Source organism: Haliaeetus albicilla, chromosome 12, assembly GCF_947461875.1.
Source record: "Haliaeetus albicilla chromosome 12, bHalAlb1.1, whole genome shotgun sequence".
NCBI classification, from domain to species: domain Eukaryota; kingdom Metazoa; phylum Chordata; class Aves; order Accipitriformes; family Accipitridae; genus Haliaeetus; species Haliaeetus albicilla.
In genome coordinates, this window is record NC_091494.1 from 26598743 (window position 1) to 26617038 (window position 18296).

At 53.4% G+C, this 18296-nt stretch overlaps 1 protein-coding gene and 1 long non-coding RNA gene across 4 annotated transcripts in view; both read left to right on the forward strand.

Moving 5' to 3' along the window:
* Positions 1-12785, forward strand: part of LOC138688087 (uncharacterized) — a 195674-nt gene extending 182889 nt beyond the window's left edge. The window contains exons 5-6 of the long non-coding RNA XR_011327155.1: positions 5830-5997; positions 7485-12785. This is a non-coding gene — a long non-coding RNA (uncharacterized lncRNA). The remainder of the gene's footprint in view (positions 1-5829; positions 5998-7484) is intronic.
* Positions 12786-13767: 982 nt separating this feature from the next.
* Positions 13768-18296, forward strand: part of SMAD6 (SMAD family member 6) — a 44944-nt gene continuing 40415 nt past the window's right edge. Inside the window, exons 1-3 of one of the 3 annotated variants that reach the window (XM_069798630.1) lie at positions 13776-13992; positions 14703-15526; positions 17875-17931. In XM_069798630.1, the coding sequence (XP_069654731.1) occupies positions 14941-15526; positions 17875-17931 (643 nt within the window). In that variant the 5' untranslated portion in view covers positions 13776-13992; positions 14703-14940. Of the gene's footprint in view, positions 15527-17874; positions 17932-18296 lie in introns of all 3 variants that reach the window. The other 2 variants (XM_069798629.1, XM_069798628.1) reach the window with 2 other exon arrangements.

Consider the following 18296-nt stretch of genomic DNA (forward strand, 5'->3'; position numbering starts at 1 on the left):
TCCAAATGGCTTCATAAATATAACACTGAGGAATTTGGATACTCTTGTGTGTGTCCGTGATGGATGTCTGTATTCTAAGAAATGCATTCTCTGCTTTTCCCTATCTCTGTGAAGCAGCTCAGATCCACCGTGCAGCTCCTTTTCCTGTCCCTTCCTTACCTTCAACCCCTGTCCCACGTCACCGGTGACTATGTCTGCACCAGAGGGCAGGGTTTAGCCCCTGTCACTAGTTCCTGAGCCAGCGGGCTCCAGTGGCTCCTCCTGGGCCACCGCTATTGTTGTCAAACCTCCATTCCCATCTGCCTGAGACGCAGAAGCCACATGCAGAAAGTTCAGATACAAAAAAGCTCAATGGAATGTATTTATCTGAAAACAATAGTGTGTCTGGATGGAAAATCAGTGTTTTACACCAATCATGTGGTTGTTATTAATGTTTTCCAAAACACCCAGAGGTACCTTATGTGTTAAGAAAGAGCGGCCTGTACTATTTTGCTTAAAAAGCAAAATGCGCATCTCTGCACCTAAAAATGCTCTTGTATTTCAGCCCTGTATTGACGCCCAGATGGCTGCCAGAGGAATTTCTCGTTCCCCCAGATCTGCAGTCATGGGGCTTGATTTCAGCCCAAGATGCTGCAGCAAATATTTATGCTTGTGTTTCAACGCTTCTTTTCCATTCCCTTCCTTAAAGTGGGAGAGTGTCCTGGAAGCGCGGCTCGAGCCTGACCTGTGGCCCTTGCAGCCCCACTCTGCTTTCTGCTGCCCTGCGTGGGCTGAGATGCAATCCCCAGAGCTGGGCGCAAGCGTGCCGAAGGCAGTGCCGCGGCAGTGCCGGGGTACACCAGGGGTGCGCCAGGGGTACGCCGGTGGGGAGGATGCTCGCGGGGCGGTACCGTGGGCTCCAGCCGGGTCTTACACCCCGTGCTTTAACCAGGCAAAGGAGCAAACCCAGCAGAGAGCTGCGGCAAGGAGGAATTGTTTAGAGAGGCCCCGGCAGCAAAGGCCGAGCCAGAGAGTTCATTTCCTTGGCCGTAGTGCTGCTGCAGCCCCAGAAACCCAAGATCCACTGATAGCCATTGAGCAAGGATTTCCATTTTTGGTGTGAGCTCAGACTTAAAATAGACAGTCTTGAGTGAGGAAGAAACTCTGTTGACAGAACATAGGGAACATTCCTCTAGTGTACTTTTGCAAAGGACTATCTCTGTCTTAAATCTCCGCGCCGTTTCCTGCAGGTCTCCCGGGCCCAGCTTCCCTCTCATTGTTAGTGGCACTTTTGGAAATGACCTCAGGCAGTTTGCAGTGACTGGCGACCCACGGTCAGAATGACTAACCCAGTCTGTCTCCATCCCTTGGACATGTCCCATTGACTAAATAAATGACAGGCACTGACATGTGAATAGAAACAAAAACAGCCTGACAAGTGAAATCTTAACTCTTTGGAGCAAAGAAGCGTCTGGCTGCGTGTGTGTTCAGCCTGCCAGTGGAGCAGAGGGGAATCGCTGCAAACAGTCCTGTCGACGGTAAAAATACAGCAAGCCTCTCCGAGCCACTCAGGACACATGCAGATTGGGTAGACAAACACCTCTAATATTATTTTTAATTGTTTGAAATTGTTTTCTGAAGCTTTTTATCTCAGCACATCTTTAATTAAAAGTGTGGCTCTGTATTTATATGGCCATTTGTGTGTCTGGGTGCAGCATGAATAATTCCACTGAACGTTACAAGCAAGGGTTAACGACGAGAGTGCCTGTCGCAGGATCGAGGCCCTATATTGTACCCATAACAGTGGCTCTATAACTCACCATAGGTGAGCCTATAGGGGCTTCCTGACGTTCCTGGTCAGACGGATGATCCTGATTCCCCCAAGCCTGTATGGAGCCCGCCAGCATCCACTGAAATCAGCTTTAGGGGGATGTAAGCTGTAAGGGGGATGTATGTATTTATGCCTCTCCTAAAGGCCACCAGCACTGGGTGCTGTCAAACTTCAAGGACTGAATTCCTCATCTGAGTCCCCACTAACACATTTTGCCAAGCTCCCTCCAGCCCCCACCGCAGCTAAGTGACACCAGAGTTTGAGAACATGCCACGCCATCCCAGCATGATATATTTTTTTTAGGGCCCAGACTAGCTGCCTTTGAAATCTAACAATAGTTTTACCAATAAGAATAGAATTAGTGTTAATAAGCTACATTTGTGGATTTTTTTTGGTTGGAAAAGTAGGAAAGTATTCTCTTTAATATAATCAAAATATATTTTAAGTGTTGTAATTACAATAATTAATAATGCTGCTTAGCAGTTATTAGCACTCGGTGCATTGTTGGGATGTCTGTATTAGCTAAGGTTTAATAATGAGGTTCATATAAATCCAGAAGAAGAAAATAATGATATGGGGAGTGGTTGTAGTGCTGTGGTCTGATGGCTTCTTGCTTTAATGTACATAACAAATAATTCCCTCTGGCTCTCAGCATTTGTGGATAAGGCCATTAAAAAGGAGAGGGAAAAAAAAAGGAGGAAACCTCAGCTAATAAAAATGCCACCCTTGCTTTACGACTCTGAGAGAAACGTTTGTTGTTTGGCTAATGACGATATTAATAACTTGTGTTGGGTTGGTTGATGTCATTCTTTCGTCCTGCACATTTAACATTTGCATTGAGGGTATGGGGACCATGGGCCCATGTTTGGCAGCGTGCTGGTCCTCGGTGTGAGGCACTGGCGATCTGGTGGGTCATTGTCACAAACGCTGACCGGTGTCGCAGCGAGGGGATGCAGGAGCAGGGGTAGCAGCCCCAGCTGGAGGTGGCTTTGGGAGGTGTTGGCAGGTCTTGCAGCTGAGGCGAAAACTATGTCCTAACCTGCCTTTGGGGGTTATTTTTTTTAAGGCAACACAATTTATTGCCTTTCCTCCTAAATGACTCTTGTCTTTAGCTGTTGTTAACCAGCTGTGGTCCCGTACCACAGGGCTGGATGAAGCTCAATGAAGAGAGAGATGATCCCATGAAAAGTGGGACAAGAATTGCTGGGACTCGGTTCCTGCAGATCCAGTGCCTGAGCTCTCGGCCGAGCTCCTCTACACTCACACGCACTTGTCTCTCTCGCGTTGCTTTTTTGGTCTCGGTTCACCACATCTGATCACCGTGCATTAATCATTATTCACTCACTAGCCGAATAAAAAGAGGCTGAGAGCTAAAACCCATTCACCTTATATAAAATTTGTTTTCTGTCAGACATTGTCACCAGGTATCTGCTCCAGTCAGTACTCCATCCTCTCGTTCTCATCCCAAATGATGCTGGAATAGCCTGACGGGCCATGGGAAGCCTTCTGCGGTTTCCAGACAGCAGGACAGTTTTGCATCCCTGTGCCAGGTCAGCTCTAGCACGGGCTGGACTTTGGGTAGGGTGGGTAAGAGCCAGCGTGCAGGGTCAGGCTGTGCGGTCAGGCATGGTCCCAGGTAATTGCCCATGTAAGAAGGTAAATAAATGGTCAGATTTTGGCTGGGACCTGTCCACTGAAGGTGATAGGAGCTATGCCAGTTTACACCCTCTGAGGGCTTGGCTGCTAGAGATGGCTGGCACCAAAATACCAGTGAAAGAGTTTAGTGTCGTAAGCGCATGCCGAACTATGGAAAACCCCAGTTGTAGCTCCAAAAGGATGATAAGGGGTCTGCAGAGGAGACCTGCACCTCCAGAGCTGCCTGACTCAGTAGGTGTTTCAGCCAGGCACAGACCGATGGGTCTGTGCCCACGTGCGGCCGTGCTGGTGGTGGGGACGGCTGCCCAGCGGGGAGGTGTGCTGCTGCCACCCATGGTGCCTTAGGGAAGAAGCTGCTGCTTCTGATCATCTCGCAACAGCCTGAGATGTTGGAGCCAGCAGTTTCCTGGACAGAGACGGCTTCTCAGCACAGTTGAAGGTACAGCAGGACCGACCCTGTGGGGTGCCTGCTCAGAGAGGGGTTTTCTCTTTCCATGATGTGGCAATGGGACAGAGAAGATCCCCTGGAGACCCAGCTGGCTTCCAGCCACCGTCTCCTTTCTCAGCAAAGCCTGCTCCGTGGGCTGGGTGCCTAAGAAGCAACTGTGCTACTGCTCGGTCAAACTGTATACTTCTGTGTCCTGGTGTATGTTTCAGAATGATTTGCTCTCAGTAACACCCAGCAGTGCCAATGACTTTAGGGTCAGCTCCTTTCCTCCCTAATCCTGCTTTCTATTTTCACATACTTCTGCATGAGCAAGCCCTGGAGATCCTGCAGCCAGCTGCCAGCAGAGATACTCAAAATACAATTTCAACACAAAGAGAGATGTAGTTTTGGTACTTTAGCAATGATTGCCCCTGGCTACCTTTGGTCCAAGCTCAAAACAGAGAAGACAATATTCTCTTTTTCCCATAATGATTTTCATATCCCCATTTTGAGGTTGCAAGAAATTTGGGGAAGCATCAGACCAGTGTGTGCTGGTCCTACAGACGTGTCCTGGGACCGGCTTTTGAAGCCTAGCTTTTTTTTTTTTTGCCCCTGCTGCATTCAGCCTCTCCAGCCAATGACTCAGTCACTATTTCTATTCTCTTCCCACTTCTGTTCCTGCTTCTCTATAAAGTTTTGGTCAGTGGCAGCAGCTTTTGCTAATGTCTTGTGGCTGCTTCTCTCTGAGTTATTATTGGAGATGCCTACGAAATAACAGTGCTGCTCTTTAAGACACTACTGTACCACTGCAGAAAATATTTACCAAAGATGTGGTAAGCAGCTCTTTACTGGAGTGACTGGCGTCTGCTCTGAAGCAGACCAGACGCCAGTCACTTCAGCAAAGAGCTGCTGCAACGGAACAAATTGCCCAGGGCAGCAGATCTTGGGAAGGGAGAAAAGCCAGCAGCCCAGTCTGTCTGTCTTTGTGTTTTCTAAGGGAGAAAAATTATCTTTTTACAAGCCTGCCCTAGTTGGCTCTGACCAGCTCTTCCCAGAAAATGCCGTCGTAAATAGAAGGGCAAACTATTGCATAAACGGACAGGTTGCCATTTATATCTGACCTTTCTCAGATCTGCTTTGATGTCTTCGTCAACCTATGCTTCCTTGTCGTCCAGCCTCACCGTGTTTTTAGCTCCTGCTTCTAGGAGAGCACCACTGGACACAACAAACCTCAAGTAAAATCCATTTTTGACATATACATATACTCCCTCTGCTCTCTGGACCAGCTCCAAATAGAATAAACCTTTTTTTAATCCTGCCCTCCCAGGGATCTTCCAGGTTTGTGTTTGCAAATTGTATGGGTAAATATGGATAGGGGTAGATTCTTTTTTTTTAAAAGACACTGGGCTTGGCATATTACGCAGTTTGTTGCTAGATCAGCATGGTGGCAGCATGCAGTGCTGGACTGTTTTTCTTACTCAGATAGACCCTTTCCAGCTCAAAAATGACAATTCACCGAAGCCAAGCCAAAAAAAAGTAAAGGGCAGTTTCAGAACTGGGTGTTATCTGCTTGGAAAAGGCTCCAGAAAGGCAGACTGTCTCCACAAGCTGCTGAATAAATGCTGATAAAAAGGACAAACTCCTGTGTGTTTGTTATGGGTGGTGTGGTTTTTAGATGTATCCTCTGGTGGACACGGGCGGTTGTAATTCCCTTCCTATTTGAACAGAGCATCTGTTTTATGTGATATTACTTGACTCCTATAGCCAGACCAGGATAGGAGGAGTTTAATGGCTGGCCCTGCTGTTCTGCCTGCAACCAGGGAAGTAAAGAATGAGGCTGAGGTAAATGCTAGGAGTTTCTGTGGGCCTAGAAATCCCCGAAGTGCTCTCATGCAGACAGATGGCTGGACTCAGCACATCCATCTCTCTCCTGCAGGAATCTTGGAGGCTGCACCACCCTTGGCCTGGCTGAACGTGACTTCTCCTCCCCATCCACTTCTCCATCTCGCACTTGTACGTCCTCGTGCGCGTCCTGGGAGCCAATCGCTGTGCTCACACTGCTGCGGGATCCATTGGAGGGTGGTTGCTCATAATTGACCACGAGGTAGGATGTCCTCCTGGATAAAGCACTAGATTAAGGCTCAGGAGTCAATGTCTTTATTCTCTCCACCCACATGCCTCATTTTATTAGATCACCAGTTCAAAAGGTCATAGAAAATCACTGTTGATGGCATCAGAAAAGACATAGAAAGGTTTGATAGCAGGTGGATCTTCCCCTGGATCAGCAGCTTCATTCCAGAACACAGAGGAGTAATGATGCCTGTCATTCACTCCTGCGCCGCACTGGTGGTCAGGAGATCCTGCAGCTCTCTAGTGAATCTGTGAAGTAGAGGTAAGGCCACAAGATCCTGGTGCTTTGAGGAATTGTAGCTTTGCTTTCCAGCCCCAAGAAGTCCTCAGAAACCCACGTTTGGATGAGCAGTGGCCTAACTCCCTCCATCTTCCCTACAGCACTCATTGGGTACGTACAGCAGTGTAGGAACTTCTGCCCTTGGTCATTCTGGACAGAAGCACAGGGTCAGAGCAGTTTTGGGGCATGGCAGCTGGGGAGCCTCCTCAGAGGACAGTCATGTCCCCACGGGCCATTTGGCCTCTCCTGGATGCTGACACCAGGGGCCAAACTGGAACTATATCAGCTCTGTTTCACTGAGCATCCAACCAACAAAACCAACTTGTAGCTACTGGGCACAGGACTGGTGAGCCCGCTGAAACCTGGGTGTGGTGTTTGCTTGGTTGATAACCAACCTCCTGAGCGAGCAGCAGTTCACAGCAGTTCTTGGTCTGAATCCAGTGTGCTCAGCTGCGGAAAAATGGAAAAGAAAGGAATAGTTTTGGGTAGGGGCTCCCCAGCTGGTGGGTGCGCATGGCTGCTTGCAGGTGCTCTGCAAGCAGTGGAGACCCAGGGCAGGTCCTGTGTCCCAGCACAGTCCTCTTCAGGCGGAGAAGGTTTCCAGTCCTGGACTTTCACATGAGCTCTGTTCCCTTCTTTAGCACAGATACTCCCCATTACCTTGGGCAAATTTCTTTCCCCTGGACCAGCAAAGGTAATTAGATCTCTGTGTCCCACCGGACTCCATGGGAGCTGGTCACTGACATGTCTCTGAGGGTCCTTCCCACTGCAAGCCCTCCGGATGAATACAAGGGGACGTTAACAGCAGTTCCTTGCCTCCCCAGAGTGTTGTAAGAAAAAAATACAGCGTGGGGAAATTAACAGTGCTTGCATGGGATCAAGAGGGAGAGCGTAAGGACGTGGTACAGAGAAACTCCAGAGGTTTGAGAGTTGGGTTTGATTAGGCAGTGGAACTGGCTGATAAATCAGATCTCGTTCAGTGTGAGAATCTGCCTGGCTGGCCAGAGGACGGGCTCGTGTGGGAGATGGTGGCACGCATTGCTGGTGCTGCCCGCGCTCAGGAAATGTATTGGCTGCTGGAGGAGGAATAAAAGTTATTGACATGAAATTTGCTGAACCTCAGAAGAAGTTTGGCTTGGGTTTAGTTCAAGCCTAACGGCTTCTCCTTTTTCCTTGGCCAGTCTGCGACTGCCCGGTCGGACCTGCCGCACGCCTGAGACGCAGCCACGCGCAGGTGGCTGGCAAAAAGCCGGATGGGCTGCTGGCAGCACGCACTCGCCGATCGCCTTCCCCATAATGCTGGCAAAGGGAAGCCTCGGCATGCTTTGTGGAGCTCTTCATCCTTTTCAATGTATGGGTAGCTCTGCTTTGCTGAGGTTATGCTGGATTTTTTGAAGGTGTCTGTTTGAGGCTCCTCGGAGAGGAGTGGTCTTCTCGGCAGGGATTTTCAGCACTGTTGGCAAAGACAGGAGACGATGCTCCTCCTGCTTCATGTTTCACCGTGTGCCCTATGACTGACGCAAGAGCCAAGGTGCTCCTTTGGCTTGTTCTCTCATTGGAAAAATTGCAGTTTAGCCTAGAGGAAACAGCAGATGCAAATGGTTTGGAAATCGTAAGAGGTCTGTGTTCATTGCTGTGATATTTGCTGCTGTTTCTTCTCTGTGGATTGGATCCCATGGGAAGCTGCGCCCCGCAGCTCTTTCTGCTTCAGCATCCTTTGCCGTCACCGAGGCCAGCAGCGAGTGACTTCAGGCTGCGAAGCCACCGCTGGTCCAGCCCGGCCAGCTTCTCCCTGGGAGCGAGACACACCTTCTGCGATACTCCCCAAAATTTCTCTTTTCACTTCTCACAGCCTGGAACATTTAATAACGAAACTTCATAGCAAGGATACATTTCTAGCTGTTCTTTATTTTTCAAATGGAGAAAGTGCGTGACTATTCATCTCTGGCTGAATGTGAAATGACACCACATGGCAGTGGGACTGAACAAGGTCCCTCCGGCCGTGTTCAGGGAGAGGGGCAGCTCGAGAGAGATGGAAATACAGCTTTTATTAAGGGGAAAAAACCCACCTTTCTCTGCTGTGGAGGCTGGCATTAGGTTTGGATGAAGGCAGCCTTTCTGTCCTACAAAACCTGAGACACCAGTCTTGGATTGCAGCAGGACTTTATTGGGATGGCTGGAGTTTGTTTTTCTACAAAATGAAAGCAGCAGCACAGGGGATAATCCTGTCCTCATGGCGCTGGCCTGACCTGTGGTTCAATCCCTGTTTGTCCTGACCCAAAACAGGGAACTGAACCTAATATCCCATATCTCAGATGGGTGCTCTCGTTTCCAGTGTTAAAGTCGGACTCTTTCTCCCTGAATAACTGCGTAATTATTTGTACAACTTGGCCCACCTCCACCCAGGAGAGATTTAAAGAAATGGGGCTGCAATCACCCATAGAGCCAGGTTTCTCCTGGGATGCGAGAGTCCATGTCCCTGTTCCAAGCAAGGGGCCTCTCCTGGGGTGGGGACCACCATGGATGGGTGCCATCACCCACTGGTGACAACCTGTTGGGAGATGATTTTACCTCTGTGGGTGTGACTAGAAATCCAGGCTTGAGCGCAGGCAACTTTTCCAAGCAGCACTTCATGGAATCTGGTAGTTTGCTACCAAAAAAAAAGTTTTGGTTTTGCCGAACTGACATTTTCTGACACAAGAAAACATGTTGTCAAAAAACTTCCCAACCACTCTGCTGGGAATATGCTCTTTGCCATCAGTCCCCAAGGCTGGAACGCTGGGGTGTTGAAATGTTACTACAGCCCTGGAAACTGTGAGTCAGCTTGTCCCCACCCACAGCAGATACTCGTGGGAAGGGCCTTGAAAAGCCTGGAAACTCAGCAGCTCTTGCCTTGTGGAGTTTCCATTAACCCATTAACATTAATTTCAGGTCTGGTGAAATGTGGTATTTGGCAAATTTCTGTCAGATTTTGTCCCTTTTTCCCCCCGTCCCCTTCCTGATTGTGATAAATTTTGGAGGATATTTAATTTCAACTCATCCCTAAGCCATTTGGCTGCTGTGGCCCCCAATCACCCCCAGAGCCCCGTGGGACTGGCTGGACCTGGGCAGTGAATGCAGCACCCACCGCAGTGGCACTGAATCCGGTGGGGATTTGGCTGGGGTCACTGGATGGCAAAACTTTCATCCCACTTGGAGGAAAGGTGCTAGTGCAAACTTTACAAGTGCAAAACCCTCCCAGCTGTATCGCTGTGCTGGGATATAAATGCATTGACTTGGGCACCTCCTGGCAGGGAAGAGGCTCGTGCAGCAATGTCCCAGCTTCACCAGGAAAAGACATGCGGCTGCTCTGCTCCCCGTGGGGATGCCGGCAAAAGTCGCATGGGCGCCTGCCGTCCCTGCCAGCGGCTGGGCAGCCTGTCTGCCCACACTGGCGGTGGCCACGGTGCATCATCACACACAGCAGGGTTGCCTCGAGCAGGTCGGGGTCTGGGTGCGATGCTGCCATGTGCATGCATCCTCTGTGCACAAGCCCTGCTGCAGTGGGACGTGCAAACCCACTTTTGGGGTGCGAGGTCGGCGGGACGTGAGCTGTGCTTCCCGCAGGCGAATCCACCGCGCTGAAGCTAAGCCCTGTTTTCAGAGCAGTTTGTGCAAACCACTGACCTCGGGCTATCTCAGAGCCATCTGCAAACTGCATTTATTGCCGACTGGAAAACACGTGAAGGTAGCAAATCCCAGGTCTTAACTCAGCGTACGGTGATATGAAACAACCTGTGCGTTCCGCTGAAGCATGCCCTCGCATATGTCCCAGGAGTGGTGGCAAAGGGTGGCTACGACTTGAGCCCAGAGGAGCCCGGATGGGCTTTGCCGTGGCTGCAGCCCGCCCGGGACGGTGGCACGTGCCGAGGTGGTGGGGTGAGATCACATCCTCCGCATGAAGAGTTTCAAGATGCCCAGGTCTGGGAGCATGGAGTCCAGCGGTTGTGAAATTCTCCATAGAGGAAAATTCTTCAGACTTTTTTTTTTTTTTTTAACTTTGGATTTATCAAAATGCCTTGTTCTGATTTTAGCTTTTTCCATTTTGAAGACGGTCCAAAGTCCTATCACAGTGTGTTACCGCACAGAGTATAACATTTGCAAGAGTAAAATGAAAAGTCGGTTTGAACTGGAAAATCATGGCAATGTCATTAAAACAAAGGAAACGGGACATTCTGATGTTGTCAAAACTTTTTTTCTCTGGTTCCTTTCAAAATCAGCTTCCAGCAAAACCAGCCTGATTTTATGAGGCATTTTAGTTTTTGGCAGAGCCCCTCGCTCTGCCGCAGCAGTTTTGTCGTGGTTTCTTTGGCCAGGCTCGTGCGCTCTGTGCCCCCATTCCTGGGCAGTGAAACGGGTGTGCATTGTGTCCCCCAGCCTTCACCGCCTCTCGGCATCGAGTCAACGGGGTCCCCGTCTCAACCCCATTTCCCAGGCATTAAAATAGTCTACCATTTGGGCTGTTAAAACATTACTTAAATGGCAGTTATTAGTTTTGTGTTTTACCTCTGCATCTTTCTCTTTGACCGGAAGTGTATGAAATACTAGAGAGAAAAAAAAGCAGAAAATGATGAGATTATTTTTCCTTACTGAAAACCCTGAGCATCACGGTCCATGCCCGCAGGTTTGGGCTCTGCCGATGCCTTTGACCGTGCTGGCATGGATGCAATGGCAGCTCTGGCCCCTCTCCCCCCACCCCGGCTGCAGTATGGCTTTGGGAAGATGTTGGTGCTGGTGCCCTCCCGGCCACCCACGGTCCTCCTGGGCCCAAGAGGATTTGGCTTTATATAGTACCTGGGAGATCCATGTCAGATAAGACTGGCAGGTTTTCAAAAGCTTCTCTCCAGCTTTTGTGCCAAGACCTATAGGATGCGTTCCAGAGCATCTCCCAGGAATGTTTGTTATTATGACAGGCAGAAAAAAAAAGGGGGGGGGGGGGGAACGGGACAGCAGTGAAAGAGCACATTGCTGTTAATTACTAGAAATCCTTTAATAACCAACATTACTATAAATTATATGTGCATTATGACAAGTACAATTGAGTGCTCTGTTTTTCTTGCCCACGTTAGAGCACAGAACAATGTACTCTTGTTGCAGGAGCTGAAATGGATGGCACTCTGGGTGAAATCAGGACTTCTCCATTGCATACCTGTGCCCGCAGAGATGGTCGGCCGCCCCGGGCCCCATGAAGGCTCCATTGTTCTTCGTGCCATATTGCACGCACCATGATTATAAAGTGTTGGATAAGCAGTAAGATGTTGCTTGCTGAAATAATAACCTATCCTTAGTTTAAACAGTGCTATATTTAAGATGTATAGATATATTTAAATGTTGGTAATTGCACATTGGTGACATATTATAATTTGGATGACAGTTTGCAAATATGATATTGGAAAAAAAAGCATCAGCTGCATTTAGGGAGGTAAATCTTGGGGTCATGCAGGACAGATCGATCGATGTGGATTTTAAACAAGCGCTGGAACCTCTCTGGAGCAGCCTCGGGATGGGCAGGGATCCTGCCTGGGTCCGAGATCCAGGAAATCCCCATTTCTGCTTCCACGTCTGAAGCTGAACCTTTTTTGCAGACCTTCCCTGCCTCTTAACTTGTCTTTATTCCCTGATGTGAAAAAAGGCTAATAGCATTTTCCTACCACAGTGGGATGTTGGCCGACACTCGTAAATAGCTCTAAAGCGTGACAGAGGTGTAAAATGTCACTGCTCTGCAGGTTGGTGAGAACGCTGGGGTTTAGCATGGCCATCATGGGACATTATTTCCACGCAAAGTGAGTCAGTACCCAAATAACATCATTTGTTTTTACTCCCAGTTTGGTTTCTACGTAGGGAGGGAGCCCATCAGAGGAGGACAGCGCTGCATGGGACCATCAATCCCCTATCTGCAGCAGTTCGGAAACGCAGTGGCAGAGGGAGCAGGTCCCTCACAGGATTTATATGATTTTTTTACATTGCATTTTTAACAAGAGAAACGGCATGTTTCCTAAAACCCACCCAAAAAGGGCAGGTGAAAAGGAGCTTTGCCCGTGGTCCTACAGGTCAGTAGGGGCAGAAGTGACCCCAAAGTCAAAAGACCTGTTTACACATTATACCTCTGTGGCACACGCGTATTGATGTTAAATGGAGTATTTTGGAATCCCTTACTTTAAGATGATGCACACAAATTACGTTTGTTGTAAAAAAAATTGTACTAAGTTAACCGAGTGTATTTAACTTATGTTCTTAGGCGTATTAGCGCAGGTTTGGGGAAATGTGGGCATAAGCCTCCAGTTATGGCAAGAGCTACCCAAAGATGCCAAGAGAAAAACTACGAACATTCAGGTTGTCTACCATCCGTTGGCTGAAATACTTTTATTGATTTGTTTTGGGGTTGTTTGGGGTTTTTTTTCCCTAGCTGGTCAACTGCTGGGAAATAAAATTGCCAAGATTTACTTTTGCTCATTAGGAACGTTCCCCAGCGGGTTCTCGGGCTGATCCTGCGGACAAAGCTCCTTCACTTTCTGCTCTCGGCCCCAGGTTCCCACCGACCCGTACGAAGCCGCTGCCCACGGGCGAGGGGAAAGGCCCCTCGCCGGCCCGCGGGGCCGATGCGGCGGCGGCTGAGTAGAACCCCCCGCCGCCGCCGCCGCCCGCGCCGCGGCGCTGCTCGGCGCCCGCCCTCCTCCTCCTCCGCGGGGCCCGGGCACGCCGCCCCCCGACGGCAGCCGCTTCCCGCCGCCCTGGGCCCCCGCCGCGCCGGCGGCGGGCGCTAGGACCCGGCGCGGCGCGGAGCGCGGCGCCCGCGGAATGTCTTTCATTCACGGGCACGCCGCGCCGCGCTGGGGCGGGAGGGAGGAAAGGGGGGAGGGGCGGGGCTGGCGCCACGTCCGGACCAATAGGCGGCGGCGCGGCCACGCGTCACGCGGCGGTGGGCCAATGGGCGCCCGCCGGGCCTGAACTTTTGCCACGGCGGACAAGTTGATACATCGCGGAGGTGTGTCCCGCCGCGGCGGCTCCGGCGGGGGGAGCGGCCTTAACCCCTGCGCCGCCGCCGCGCCGCCCTGACCTACTTTCCCCCGGGCGGCCGCGGCGGGGCGGGCCCCTCGCCCCCGCTCCTCTTCCCGGTGCCCGCGGGGCAGGCCACCACCACGCGCCCGCTGGAAGCGCAGGGTGGTGGTGGTGCGGGGCGGGGGGGGGGAAGGGGGCTCCCCCCGTTGCTGAGGAGCGGCAGCGGGTCGCGTGTCCCTTTAAGAGTTCGGAAACTTGAGCCGGTGTTTGCGCAACACTCGGTGCCGCGCGGAGCCGCCAAAGTGTCTAGACTGGCACATGATGGGCGGCAGCCAATCGCGCCGCCGCTCGCGAGGGGCCCTGCGTGCGCGCCCCAGCCACACAAAAGCCAGCGAGGGCGGGCGGGCGCGAGCGAGCGCGGAGGCGGTGGCGGTAGCGGCGGCCCCGGCAGCAGCAGCAGCAGCAGCAGCAGCAGCAGCGGCGGCAGCGGCAGCAGCGGTGGCGGCGGCAGGCGCCGCGCGCAGGGGAGCGCGAGGACCCGCCGGCCGCGGGAGCGGACCGCGCTGCGCCCCCGACCGCGGGACCTGCGGCCGCGCCTCTGGGATACGTACAACTCACGTGCTGACACCGGCCTTCGCTCTGGGTTCTGCTGTTGGTTTTTTGATTTTTTCTCTTTTTAATTTTTGACTTTTTTTTTTTTGCTTACGGGTTTTTTTGCCTTTTGTTTTGTTTTCTCTTGGGGTTGGTGTTTTTTTGGTTTTGGGGGTTTTTTTTGACTATTTTTGGCCGAAGGGAATCGATATCTCCGAGCGCGGACCCGGCGCCGCTTCCCCGCCGGGCGGCACCCCCGCGCCGGGGCGCTCCCCTCCACCCCGGCCGCCCCCCCCGGTGTATGGTGGAGCCGCCGAGGGGCGCAGCCGAGCGCTGCCCCGGCCTCTCCCCGGCCCCGTCCCGCACCCCCGCCGGCCGCTCCCCGCCTGGCCCCGCGTTGGCAGCCGATGTAGGGCACGGCGCGGCGCGCCCGAGCCCCAGCGCCGCCACGGGAGCGGCCCCGCACCTCCGCGGGCGTCGGCGCAGCCCCCGCGGCGCCGTCTATGCCCGCGCCGCGCTCCCTCCCCGCCGCCTCCCCCATGGTGCGGCCCCGCCGCGGGCCGTCGGCGTGTTCGCTGGGCAGGGCCGCGGGGAAACCGCCGCGCCGGGTGCTGCGGGCAGCCTGCGAGGGCGGCGGGTCTGAGATGAGATAAAAGCCGGCGGCGGAGCGAGGAGCCCCGCGGAGGGGCCGGGGGGGGGGGGGGGGGCGGGGAGGGTGGCGGCGGCGAAGAGCGACGCGACCCCCGGCCGCCCGCCTGTCGTATGTTCAGGTCCAAACGCTCAGGGCTGGTGCGGCGACTTTGGAGGAGCCGCGTCATTCCGGACAGGGACGGCGGAGATGGGAGCGCCAGGAGCGGCCACGACCTCGGAGCCACCGGTAGCTTCAAAATCCCGGAGAAAAACCCTTCGGCGGAGATCCGCGCGGTAGCGCGCAGCCTGCTGCGGGAGGCGGAGGAGCGGCGCGGCGGGGCGGCGGCGGCGGGCGAGGCGGCGCCCGGCGGGGACCCCATGGCGGAGCGGCGAGGGGCCCGGCTCCGCGTCCCGCCGCGGCGGGAGGGCGCCGAGGGGACGAGCCCGCGGCGGGCTCAGGAGAGCGACGGTCGGACGGTGACCTGCTGCCTCTTCAAGGAGCGGGAGCCGGGCGGCCCTCAGCCCGACCCCCCCTCCGCCGCGTCTGCGGCCGCCGCCGCCGCCGGCGTCCTCCTGCCCGGCCCCGACGGCGCGGCCGACGGCGGCTCCCCGGAGCGGCGGGGCCGGGAGGCGCGGTCGCGGCTGCTGCTGCTGGAGCAGGAGCTGAAGGCCGTCACCTACTCGCTGCTGAAGCGGCTGAAGGAACGCTCGCTGGACAGCCTGCTGGAGGCGGTGGAGTCCCGCGGGGGCATGCCCAGCGGCTGCGTGCTGGTGGCCCGCACCGAGGTGCGCCTGGGGGGCCAGGCGGCTCCCCCCCACCTCCTCCTGGGCAAACTCTTCCGTTGGCCCGACCTGCAGCACCCCGCCGAGCTGAAGCCCCTCTGCGAGTGCCAGAGCTTCGGCGTCGCCGACGGACCCACCGTCTGCTGCAACCCCTACCACTTCAGCCGCCTCTGTGGGCCAGGTGAGGAGCGGCGGGGGGCGTGTGTTGGGGTCGGCGTCCTTCCGCCCCTCCTCGATTTGGGGGTTCGGGGCTTCTGGCCCCTTCTTTGAACCCTCGTGGGCAGCCCTGCGGCGGGGATGCCCGGCCGGGATGCGCCCGGCCCGGGGTCCCCCGCGGCTGGCATCGCCCACCCCCCAGCCGACAGCGGTTCCCAGTTGTGCTTCAAAAGCCCATTCTTTTTTTTTTTTTTTTCCTTCTTTTTTCCCCTTCCCGCGGAGGTTCCCCTGCTATTTAGGTGCTGAAGGGGCGATAATACGCAGTTTGCATACTGCTGGCGCCAGCCTGGCTCGCTGTTGATCGGGGAGCCGGGCAATTACCGCCGCCGGCTTAAAGCCGCAGGGCCCCGGCGGGCGCACCGGGACGGCGGCCGGGAGGGGGCTGCGGGGGATGCCCTGGCCACGAGAGAACCTCGGACCCGCGTGGAAGGGGTGGGGGAGCCGGGGCTCGTGCATTCCTCGGAGTTTTCCTATTTCTAACCGTGGGTAGAGGGGTCCCGGAGGACACCAACCTCCTGCTGCCGGTCCCTTTCTTGGCAAGAGCTTTGAGATTTTTATTTTTTTTTAATATTTATTTTGCAATCTGGGATCCTGCCTTGCTTTGCATCACTTCTTTGAAAGAAACTGTGCTGGGCATGCTACCCCAGAAGATCGCTAGAGGCTGGAAGAAGCTTTTTTTGCTTCAGTTGGGGTAGATGTGCATATGTAGGAACGGTGCATTGATTTTAGAAATGGGCAAAGTTTCCCAGTCGCTTTCCTGCAGCGGCAGTAGTTTTCCCAGCGCTGTGCAGAGAGTAGTAGAAAGCAGAGTTTTTATGGAGTGGCTCCCTATCATTTTGCTAGTGGGTGTCTGTGCCAGGGCCCCACTTGCTCCAGCCAGGTGCTGGGAGCCCGCGGAAGGCCTTGATGCCCTTTTCTGCAAGTGTTTGCATGGCTCCCTGCAGAGACCATCCCTGTTTGTGTTTGTCACCCGTTTTACTGGGGAGTGACGTAGCTGAGCGGTGTGAGAACCTCACACTGCGGTGCTTTGAAGAAGTCCCCTGGGGCAGCAGGTCTGGCTGTAGCATGGGACCAGCCCGCTGTGCACAGCGTGGGTCAGCCGTTACGTCCAGATTGGGACATTGGCTCCATTATTTTTCTTTTGAGGCTCTTAGGTGCCCTGTGAGAAGAGCATCTTGCTGCTGGGCAGCTTGCTCCGTTAGGGGGGGATGAGGAACCTTTCCTGAGAAGCAAGAAATGACCGCAGGCTATCCTAGAGCCATCACGCAGGGGGTGCTGAGTTTTTTGATGAAATAGCCCAAGCTGAGCTGCAGTTGTTGGGCTGAGTGCCTTGTTTTTGGATCTCTGGGGGAACTGAGGAGCACACCCTTGCTTCAGTGGTCTGGGGCCAGTGTGATGCCATTGACTTTCCAGGACAATTTCTCACTGAAGTCAGAGTCTGCTCAGTGCTGGTGCCATGATAGAGCCCAGGTGGCTGCACGCTCCTCAGTTTTAGCAAGTTACAATTCTAGAAGAAAAATCACTGCCGTAATTCAGAAGAAAAATACCCTCTGACCAATGCAAGAAGTTGATGGTAGGACCTTCTTCAGCCTTTTGTATGGCCTTGACTCTTAGAAGCACAGCAAGAGCCAGTTAGATGACCTGATTCAGCAAAGCACTTCTAAGGACTTGCTTAACTTGAAGTGCATGATTGCTGGTGTGCTGCTGCTTAAAGCTGAGCATGTGCTTGGGAGCTTTGCTGGATCGAGGTCAGCAGGAGTGGGGCAGGAGAGGCTGAGCACTGCTGCGGGGTCACGGGATGCTTGTTGGAATGGACCAAAGTTACTTTGGTGGCTCGTTGGCTGAAGCCAGCCTGGCCCCTGGTGTCAGGCTTCCTGTGCCAAGAAAGGAGTGGCTTTTTGTCGCCCGACACCCTTTTTCAGACATAATGTAGTATTTGGGGAGCTTTTGTTAATTCTGTGTGTGTGGTTTGAGCCGTGGTTGTCTTCAGCGCAGATGATGAAAGCATCGTTCTTCAGGAGCAATGTGCCATCCTGCGTGCTTTGGGTCACGGGCGCCCAGGCAGGAATGCAAGGCAGGAGTGTAGGGGAGAACAGCAGCGTTTTTTTGGTAGTAAAGCCCATTTAGAAGGGTCAAGGTGGAACTCCCCATTCTTCAAAGATTTGGAAAACTCTTGGTCTTGAGTTGCTTCCAAGTGGGTTTTCTTCCAGTGGGTGTTTGTAACCTTGGAGGAGTTCCTACCCTGAAAAGGAAAGTGTGAGGGTTTCGTTGATAAACCGAACACGGCACTAACACAAAGTTTTGTTTTTCCAGAGTCTCCACCACCTCCCTACTCTCGGCTGTCTCCTAATGATGAGCAAAAGCCACTGGGTATGTGTTTTCTCTCTTTTGATCTCCTGGCAGCTCTTTCATGGTGCAGTCCTGGTGTTGGTTCTAAGACATCCCTACGTGGCACGTCAGGCAAAAGCCAACAAGTTGGGATTTTATGGCTGCTCATTATTTCTGAGCAAGCATCAGCTGAAGGGTTTTAAGAAGTAAATGGATGTCAGTTTATCATACCAAATTATGGTGTAGACACATGCATATTTTCCAAAATAATATGAAGCGCTATTTTTAATGAAGGCGTAATGAAAGGTTACCAGACGTCATGTTTTGTCTGCGTGTGTAATCTGTGGGATGATGGAGTGGAGGGGGAGTGGGAGCTCCTGGGTGCCATTTCCATAAAGCCCTGGCTG